At 43.2% G+C, this 10,748-nt stretch overlaps 1 protein-coding gene across 1 annotated transcript in view; it reads right to left on the bottom strand.

Annotated features, from left to right (window-relative positions):
* Window positions 1-5,447: 5,447 nt before the first annotated feature.
* The window catches only part of zswim5 (zinc finger, SWIM-type containing 5), a 62,092-nt gene continuing 56,791 nt past the window's right edge, over window positions 5,448-10,748 (bottom strand). Inside the window, exons 15-16 of the mRNA XM_084007677.1 lie at window positions 10,403-10,484; window positions 5,448-9,654 (exon numbers count right to left, since the gene is read on the bottom strand). Of these exons, the coding sequence (XP_083863803.1) occupies window positions 8,792-9,654; window positions 10,403-10,484 (945 nt within the window). The 3' untranslated portion in view covers window positions 5,448-8,791. The remainder of the gene's footprint in view (window positions 9,655-10,402; window positions 10,485-10,748) is intronic.

The following is a 10,748-nucleotide window of genomic DNA, read 5'->3' as shown; positions in this document are numbered from 1 at the left end:
CGATCAGACCCCAGATCAGTTACTGAAGAAGATGGATGGAAAATAAAGAGTTTATTTGAGAGCAGAGCAGGCTGAGAGGCATGAAATATGTTTCACCAGAGGCGACACGAGGACTGTCAACACAGTCACAGGAAACCAGAGCAAAACCCACTGTTCAGCCTCCAAAAGGCCAAAACCACCAACAACAACCACCACTAGTCCCCAAACGTAGCAACGACCCAACAAGACAGCGTCATCTGCTGTAGTGATGAGGAAACCCGGCTTTTATGGAGACGCTGACGATGATGATGATGGGGAACAGGTGTGCCTCCTTGCTGCAGCGTGAGAAGCCACGCCTCCTGCCACACAAACAAACCCAAACCAAACTAAATCCTAACACATCCAAATTTCATCATACTATACTATACATTTTTCTGACTATTTAACCATCACCTGCCTCACATGTAATCGTACTTAAAACTATATACAAGCACCGATCTCGCCTATAGAAGTAAAGCTTATTTTACAGACACGTGTAAGTCCTGTTGGATAAAAGTGCCTCAATAATGCATATTTCATAAACCACTACTTATGTACTGTCTGGTTGGTGTGTGCATTAAAATAGGCTTCTCCACAGTAGGAGTGATTTGAAGGTCTCTGGCCTAGAAAATGGGACGTGACAGTGACTGGAGCTCTAACTGGGACAGAAGAGGGACGACGTCCTGCCTGAAGGTTTTATCATCCGGCCCGAAGTCCCCCGAGACGGCTTTGTAACGGTCTATATAAATAAACAGAACAACGTGGCCTCTGGAACAACTCATAGGAGCGACTTCCTAAAAGACTTGCACCTTAATTAAGAGGAGGTTGCTCAGTTACCATCAACTCTTTCCTCATAGAGAGAAATATGTGAAAAATAATGATTTCGGTAACAACATCGATTCCCTGCCTGACCTTGAATTTTGACAAAGTACGAAAAAAGTGATAACCGCCACAGTTTGTATCATATGTTACTGTAGTCAGATCTTTCAGTGGTTCGGAGTTGAGTTTGTCTCAGCTTGGCTCTACTTTCTCTCACCTGTGGTTTGTCAGCTCGTTACTCCGCCCTGCCAGCACACCTGCCTCCAATCAGCCACCTTCACTCCAACAGTCTTCATACTTTCATACTTTCACACTTTGCTACGTTTGACATATTTATTCGCCTCGCTCCTTAACAACTTTCTGAGTTTCAGGATCATCACTCAACCCCCCCACATTCCCTCGCAACTATTAAACTATTTAGTTCATGACATCAACATGTTACGCCCGACATCGCCAGGGAATAATTCTGGCATCTCCCAGCACATTTTTTATTTCCAAGGTATCAACGTCCGTAGACTAAATTGCTTCTGGATCGACCTACAACGAATTAGAGCAATGAAACATGCGACGTAGCGCTGAGGGACGGAAAAATGCAAATGTTTTTGCCGCTAGAATTTTAAGGTAGAAGGTTTCCTGCAGGAACCGGAGGAATCGGTGAGCTCAGATGCATTCGATGTTTGACTACACTTCAACAGAATGGTTTTGAACTCTCGACATCGGCGAGCGGCATCGTCTCAGAGACACACAAGATCGTTGGTTGTGATTGGCCCGTCAGATCTCAAGTTGCTGGAAATCTGTCCAAAGTGGAACGGCTTTCCACTAAACTAAACCGCCGTTTTCAATTCCACACCCTGACCCTTTTTTTTTAACATGGTCTGAAGCATGCACGAGGAAAACAACCTGGACAGAAGTGGTGGTACTTTACTGCCTCAAATGGATGGAAACACTTGTGAGGTCATTTCAGGACAGGCAGGGGCATCATCTTCATCATCTTCATCACCTCAACATCTTGACCAATCAGGACCCCGCCAATGAAACGCAGAGCGTCCAATCGCTAACCTCGCCTTCGAGGCCCTTTGTGAACGCAGTAATACGGAGCATTACAGGGAATTTGGCTTGATGGTGGTTGTTACTGTAATCATAACGGAAGCTCTTTACACACACAGGAGGTGGAGATCAGTTAATCCCAAATTGTGTTTTTCTCTGTGAGGCGGCTCAGAAACGTCAGATAAGCAGATTCCAGTAAATCCGGTTGTTGTTGTTGTTGTTGTTGTTGCTGATGTTGTGAACGATTCCAGCAAAAATCACAGCACCAGTCATCGGGTTATGGTGTTGTTGTCACTGTGAATGCCGGTCATTTAGACAGAATGAATTCATTTCTGCTGGTTTGTTTATGATTGAAAATGTACATTTTCATAGTTTTATAGAGTCCGTTATTATCCATCAAACTGCAAAAGAATCCCTTAAAATATTATATTATTTGATCTATCTATGAAGTCGTCACATATTTCAAATTAATTGCAAATTAAAGGGAACGTGGTAGAGCCCTTAATGTACATAAATTGCAAAGTAAGAGCTTTTTAGATGAAGCTTCTTTGACTACAGTTTGATTTAGATTCATGTGTTTTCAGGGAGAAGTTGAAGATTTATTAAGTGTATTTTATGTTACAATGTGAGAAATATAAACGCTGTTGGCTCCGGTAACGGTCCGGCATTATACCGTCTTATACTTATACTGTAATATTGGAGGCGTTTTTGAAGCCAAAGTGCCATTTTGTGGAAGCTCTAATGTGACATATGGGGTTTTATTTTTAATATAAGTCCCATGAAAAAGACCAAAGTCTCTCAGTCCTGTCTGACTTCCCGACCCCGTGTGGCACTCGGCCCATTCCTTCCTCTTAAAGCAGTAAATCTTTTAAAAACACGTCACAAATTTATCCCGTAAAAGATAAAAAAGGCTCAGTAATTTACTGAAACAGCACGGCTTTGCGAGTTTCAGTAAAAGGTTCCTCGGCTTTTGTCTGGGACTATTTTCTGCTGCGAATTAATCCAAATATTACTGTTATAAAACAAACAGTGTTGAAATGTTGAAACCTCCAAACAGGTGAGATCGGGCCGAAGTGAGTCGGCTGCCATTAATAAATACGGAAGCTCAAAGCAATTCTTCCTCCAATAAAAGCCGGCGTTGATTCATCTGTGTCCTTTGTGTCGTTGTAGTACCATAAACATGGACGTGCACAAACACACACACACACTCAGACACACACACACACACAGAGGCTTTTGTTGTGGCCCCCCTATTGTGTAAATAGTGGAGGCAAATGAACAAAAATCACCGCTGATTGTAGACAGGTAGGACTGAAGAGGCTGCGGCTGTGTGTCAGTGGGCCATCTGGGAACAAAGTGACAGGCTGTGTGTGTGTGTGTGTGTGTGTGTGTGTGTGTGTGTGTGTGTGTGTGTGAGAGAGAGAGAGAGAGAGAGAGAGAGAGAGAGAGAGAGAGAGAGAGAGAGAAAGGCTGCAACATGCAACAATGAATCTATGCTCTTTAGAAATGGAGATCAATTTCCACATGGACGCCTTTAAAGGCTTTGGCAGGAGAGTAATATGTAAGTGTGTGTGCGTGTGTGTGTGTGTGTGTGTGTGTTTGTTTGTTTGAATGTGAACATGTGTGTGTACCTGCTTGAGTCGATTCATTGTGTGTATTTGTGCCTGTGTGTGGGTGTGTGTGTCCATCAGGGCTTTTATGTGCTTATTTTGTGCATAGAGATAGAACAGGTGAATGTGTGTGTGTGTGTGTGTGTGTGTGTGTGTGTGTGTGTGTGTGTGTGTGTGTGTGTGTGTGTGTGTGTGTTTGAAGGAGGTCCAGGCTCCATCTCTCAGCAAATCAGCAGGCCTGAAAATCCAATCTGCCTGGAGAGACAGCAGGCTGTACATCATCTGCCATGGATGGACACTATCAGCGCTTTATCAGTGACCGCCCCCCAAACACACACAAACACACACACACACACACAAACACACACACACACATGCATGAATGAACACACACATCCACAGACAGCCCGCTGTGACAGAGACTGATAGGCATTATTACAATAGTGGTTATGGAGGGAGGCGGAGGGAGCAGCAGAAACAGACTTCAGTCTGAAGACCTTGAGATGCTTCACTCTAATGCAGATGCTGACAGCTGTGCCTGTTTGCTGACGACAGCTTCCTGTCCGACATGGTCAGCCTGTTGATCTGGACTCCGATTGTGACCCAGATACACACAAAGAAGCAACGTCCTGCGCTGTCTATGGGGGCTGTGGTAGCGAGGCCGTAGTATCAACCTGTCAAACACGAGGTAGCCCCGCCCTAAAGCACCCCCTGCTTTATGGTCTATTTGTCTCTAAATGGACCATAATTTACTAAACGAACGTCACGCTGGATTGAAGAAGACTTGAAACTAGAGATTGTGTTAATAACTGTGTTAATAAAACAAGAGAGTAGGCTCATTTTCTCATAGAATTCAATGCAACCAGAGAGGAGTCGCCCCCTGATGGCCATTAGAGGGAATGCAAGAGCCCAATGCACAATTACAGCAGTACTTAAATAGAAGAAGAAAGGGGGCTTGAACAAAATACACTTTGGATTGTGTGAACACATGTAGTAAAACGTGCTGCTATGAGGCATAAATATATATATATATATATATATATATATAGAGAGAGAGAGAGAGAGAGAGAGAGAGAGAGAGAGAGAGAGAGAGAGAGAGAGAGAGAGAGCCGAGGAGAAGAAGATTGAGCATGTAGCAATCACTTCTCCATCTATCTGTCTGGATAATTAATATAAATCTGCTCATTTACTATCAGCCAATCAATCTAGATTTATACGCGCACACACACACACACACACACACACACACACAAACACAGCGTCACAAGCACACTTAGCGCTTCTTGATGGCCTGATTGTCTGCTTATACGGCTCTGCAGAAATCTCTAATGACTGAGAATGTATGCGGCGAAGGAGAGATGGAAGAAAAATATTCTGATTAGAGACAAATGAGCTTGAGATTGATGGAGCTATATGAGCCTCGGTATGCTTCATTTATCACGAACACCGGGAGGTTGGACGGGTGGAAACGCACACCAGCTGGGATACAGACACTATTGTGAAATCTTGTAGTCATGGTTTGTATGTAAGGAGAAAGTTTAGGGCATCAAAGTACTCCTGAGATATTCAACATCATATACAGTATATATATAGAGAGCTTAAACCTGATTAAATTATAGTTTAACGTTAAATGATGTTGCACCGAACTTTAAAAGTAGCTTACAATTGAGAAAATGTAAATGTGCTGCTTTCACTTTGTAACTACATTGAATTTAATTCTGTTTAACTTAAATATAAAACAGGATCTGTTATCAAGTTTAAACTTACATTACAGGAGATTAAAATTTACAAAATTAAGGGAAAGTTAGAGGAAAAAGTACAAATATCGCCTGAAAAATGTAGTTAAGTTTAAGTCTCACGCATATATTTTAAATACTCAAGAAAGTACCACAAAATTATAGTTAAATACAATACTTGAGTAGATGTCCCACATATGTATTTAAAAAATCCTCATAACGTGTTTCACACTTTATTCATAGAAAAGCACTGAGATTCCAACACAAATCAATATAAAATGGTAGTAGCGTTACATAAATAGTAATAAATTCTCGCTTTATAGACAGTAGCTCAAGAAGTTGCACAAAAAAAAAAAAAAAAAAATTACAAAAAACCCCCAAAACAAGTGTTTTTGATGATAAGCTATCATACTTCTGTGGCAACAAATACTGGAAATACCTTTTCATAATCAGTAGCACAAAGAGGCGACAAACACTTTCAATTTTTCCCTTCGAAAGAATCCAAAAACAAACTGGGAAACGGTGGGTGGACTAGATCTCTACCAGCAAATAGTAAGAAAGAAAGGAAGAAAGAGTGAAAACGATAAGAAGAAGTGGCTGAAACATTTAACACAGACTGGAAATCAGAGATGGAGTTAGAGGGAGGAACTTCTTTGTTGCAACGCTGTCAGTTAACGCATCACGTGAAAAGGCGGCGCGTCATGCTAACGTAGCAGCCGAGAAATTAATTCAACAAGATTAGATCAAAAAATGTAAAATAAAAGTATGGAAAAGAGATCACTGAAGGGGAGTTGAGAAAGCGTTTAAAAAAAAAAGAAAAAAAAAAGCAACGACGAGGAATGAAGACGAGGTCATCCATCGGCTGCCTCCTTTTGTTCACGCGGTCGCAGTTTCGGACTTTTTGCGACGTTCGTTGTTTCGTGTCTCACTGCGGTGCTGCCGCCACGCCACACCTCTGAGAAGACACTAAAGGCTTTGAGTCCTTATTAAATAAAAACAAAAACAACAACAAAGAAATAAAGCAAAAAAAGAAAAATAAACTTTGTACATTGATCGGTCACAAAAGGCATTTTCCACCATTTTCATTTTTTTTTCTCTCCTCTTAAATTTTGCAGCGTATGCAGGCCGGCTACTGCGCATTGTCCAACCATAAGCATGCTGGATGCCCCCCCCACCCTCCCCCACCCCGTCTTTAATAGTGGTTCAGTCCACTGAGTCTCTTCTTTCCACGCTTTTAAGTTTTTAGGGGCGTTTTTAAGAGGCGACGAGACCACCAAAGTGGTTCTGCATAGTCAGGTTTAGTACGTAATGAATGCCTTCCTCCTTTTCAGCAACTCTGAATAACATGCTTCCTTTTGGAAAACAAACTTTTTTTTTTGTCTTTGCAAATCAATAAAATACAAAATAATAGCAGTTAATATAGCAAAAAAAAAAAAAAAAAAACGTAAAGAAATGTACATAGGAGCACCTGAGAAATGCCTTTAAGTCTTTGCTCTTACAAAAAAAAACTAAAACAAAATGCTGTCAAATTTCCCGTCCAAAACAGTTCAAGTACACCCCGCCAAAATAAAAGAAAAATCAAAACATAAAAAATAAAGTAAAAACAAACACATACTTATCATAAATAATTATAACTTTACAATTTTCTGAATTGACACTTTAATATTTACAATATCTTAAATGCTTAATGCTACTACTTTTTGTTTTGTTTCTTTAAGTGATGTCCCTGAGAACTGAGTTTAGCCTCTCTTCTCTTTCCCTTGCTCAGTTTTCTTTTTCTTTTCTTTTTTCCGTTCTTCTATCTGCGTTTCGTCAGAAAAGGCCCAGTTGTGACTGACTCCCCGGGGAGTGGGTGAAGGTAGCTCTCGTGGAATGTAAAAGCAGACGAGAAAATGTTCCTCCATTAAAAAAAAAACAACAAAAAAAAAACAACAACAACCCTTTTTTCTTTTTATTCTCCAGACTCACTCGCTGCGTTCGTGTGTCGGCGATTCCCACTCAGACATACAAAGCTAATAAAACAATAAATAAATAAATGAAGCAGGCAGGAAACGCACTGAAGAGGTATTTGTGTGAAGTGCTCGTACGATGACGTCGGGGGTCCGACTGCTGAGCTCTCGCCGCATCGTACGCTGCCGACGACGCTTTGCCGACTGGGGGGAGAAAAGGGAGTAGGCGGGGCATCTCTGGTACAGAACCAATCCCAGTGCAGAGGGGGCGTGGTCTCAAATACGGTCATAAACGATACGGTCTGAGAAAGACGAGGTCCGGAGTGATCACAGACTCTTTTCCATCACAAGAGACCAAAGAACTGGAGGATTAAGACTTGAATCATTACTGTGGTTACACAGGGTTTTTTTTTAGCTCTGTTTTGGTCTCCACCGACTCTTTAGCAGCAAAACGCAACACTGAGCTTCTTAGATGACAAAAAAGTCAAACAAATTGCTAATTGACGCTAAAAAGAAACGTTTCGTAGAGCTCAGGGGTAATAATAATAATAATAATGTGAGTTTGTTATGATGTTCACATATTATTACATAGTGCAGATGCAGATGCAAATTTAAAAACTACACATATATTTTGGTAGGCTTTTAATTCTAGATACACCTTCCTTGTCATCAGCCTCATATTGTTTTTTATTGTTACCTGTTACTACTCTGGCTGTTAGATTTAAATAGTGCTTATTTGATCAACCAGCAGTGGTAAGTACTGCACAGGCCACCCCCAAGATCTTTCATAGCGACACATATCTCTGCTCTTAAAAGGGTGAAAATGCTCTGGTTTCATAAGTTCCTGCACATGTTTTTTGGGCCTTCAGCAGAGTTAACAAACGACAGTCACTGAAATCAACCCAACGTCCCCCCAATAAATGCTCCAGAGCTTCCTGACAGAACACAAGAAGCCGAAAATAATACCGGCAGGTGTAGGAGGGCGGAGCGTTTGCACCGAGGTGGTCTACGGAGACTTCTGTGCTCTACTCTCTCTGCTCTGAAGACGCCCTGAATGGAACAAGAGGCCATTTCTGATAGAGAAGAAGCTGACAAACAATACAGTCGAGGTATGAGAGTAACACTGTGTGTTTTTAACCTCAGATGGGTTTCGTTCCACTTAGAGAACCACTTCCTCTCCTTCTTAAACCCCGGCTGAAAGCGTCTTCTGGCTCACAGTTTGAACCCCGACCAACAAAATCTTTTGGTTCCGTTTCGTCTTAAATCGTCAAAACTTTTTTCCCCCCCTCATCACAATCTTTTGACTTTTTCCATACTAGATTTAACATTAGACGGAGAGGGGAAATGCTTTGATTTTGTTATTGTTGTTTCTTTGACATTTCAAACCCCGCCCCCTTTTTGCAGTCTCAATGAAGTAGAGCAATGTACTGCGAACACTTCCTGGTTCACATTCAAGAAACAAAACAACAAAACAGGACAAAAACTTAAGACTTTAGTCAACAAATGGCTCAACGTAAGAAGTAAAAATACAAGGAATCCAAAAAAGCTTAAATAGAAACAAATAAGTTGAACTACTCCCCAAGAAGAGGGTCCTGTGGGGGAGGGGCTACGGTCAGCCGAAGCGCTCCCTGACCAACATCATCAGTTTCTTCTTGCCCTTGTAGATCTGTTTCAGGTTGTCTATGAACTGGGCGAACTGAATGTGGCCGTCCTGCGCCAGGAGGAAAGTCTCCCGCGCTTTGCTCAGGAACTCTATGAACTCCCCGTAGTGCCGCGGACTGATGTGCGTCAGTCGAGAGTGCGTGGTGTTGATGTACGCCGAGATCGTGGCGTCGAGCAGCTGGCGCAACGGCGCCTTGTCCGTTGACATCAGCTTCCCAGAGTTCCTTCTCCCGGGGATGCCGGCAAGACCCGGCGCCGTCATGGTGCACCGCCGCAGGATGTCAGACAGCACTGTGGCGCAGTGCACGCTCTTAACCACCAGGGGGATGATGGCGGCGAGCTCATTTTTGCCCAGGGAGTGGCTGAGCGCGCACGCCCAGAGCACGTCATTAATGGCCGGGTGCGTGTCCTGGTTGTAAGCCAGGTTAAGGTGGGTCATGGCGAGGGACGCCAACTTGAAAGACCGCAGCGGGTAGCCCCTGTGCTCCATGTACCTCGCGATGGTGAACAGCTGGGAGTAGGTCATACCCGTGGACGCCGCGTCGATCACGATCTGGTAGGCCGTCTCGAAGGCGATGTGGTCCTTCTCGCAGAGCGTCAGAGCTGACAGGGCGCAGTTCTGGGGGTCCTTCATGGCGCACTGCAGGGCCAGGGTCCGGGCGCAGCTGGCCAGCTCCTCGCGCTGCGGGTAGTCGAGGCTGAGGCGCAGGATGGTGTTGTGGGACATGACGGTGGCCGCCACGATGCTGGTGGCCTCGGTCGGGGTGAAGAGGGTGTACCAGCTCTGCAGGATGCTCACCAACGCTCGCAGGCCTGGGGACAGAGAACGACCGTCTGTCAGAGTGTCAAACACAGGATGCAGTTAAAAGAAGAATTCTGAAATGTGAACTTTTATTATGACGATATAATTGTAATAAACGGATAAAAAGGATGCTGAAACAACAAAATAATGACGACGATTTGTAAAATGTTTGTTAGCTCTGTCTGCAAGACGACAAGCAGCTTTTAAAATGCTGGTTTTCTGAATGGAGTCTAGAATGAAGCTAGGCTATGCTGCTCCATCAACACTAAAAATAACATGTCTAGACATAAATACGGCAGTGACGTTGCTGATTGGACCATAGACAGTCTCTGGTTTCTCCACATAGTCAGGTCTATCATCAACTTTTTTCATCCTCCATTTCTGATTCCACGACATCGGGACGACGGAGGAGAATCTCAGCGCTGATGGGACCAAGTCGTCTCTGTGACTTCCACAAGTTCAATCGGTTTTCATTTGATCTTTCTCTTCAAATAAATCTCTCTCGGTTGAAGCTTTTAATTTGAGTCGGTCAGCCAATGAATCAGATCTCCGCCACCAGGCGTCACCTATTTAGCAATGAGACACGTACGATTGAACCCGCCGAAGCCCTAATGCCAGCGTATCAGCCGATTACAGACGCCGAACATAAACCAAAGGGAAATTATAACACAGTATAATTAAGACCGTAAATCCTGTTTGACTGTTGTGTGTGTGTGTGTGTGTGTGTGTGTTTGTGTGTGAGAAAGCATCATCACATACCGACTTCCGTTGCGCAGGTTACCAGCCAGCGAACCATCTCTCTCCTTCTCCAGTTCAGTGTGGACAGAGTCATCCTCATCACCTGCAGAGCACACGAGCACAACATGAGCTTTTCTGATCCCGCTGCTGCTTTGAGAACTGATAGCGTTCTTATTGTAAGTCTCTTTGGATAAAAGCGTCTGCTAAATGCCCTAAATGTAAATGCTTTGTACAACGGGAATCCAAACTCTCATTACATTTTCATTGACGAAACACCTTTGAAGGTGAAATGTGGGATTTTCATAATTTGAAGAGCCTCCAGAGATGACAGACGTGTCCAAAAGAATGTGCTCATAATGACACAGAT

This window comes from Eutrigla gurnardus (genome assembly GCF_963514095.1).
Source record: "Eutrigla gurnardus genome assembly, chromosome: 4".
In the NCBI taxonomy this organism is placed as follows: Eukaryota; Metazoa; Chordata; class Actinopteri; order Perciformes; family Triglidae; genus Eutrigla; species Eutrigla gurnardus.
The sequence above is the reverse complement of the archived record's forward strand: the minus strand, read 5'-3'. Positions and strand labels throughout refer to the sequence as shown.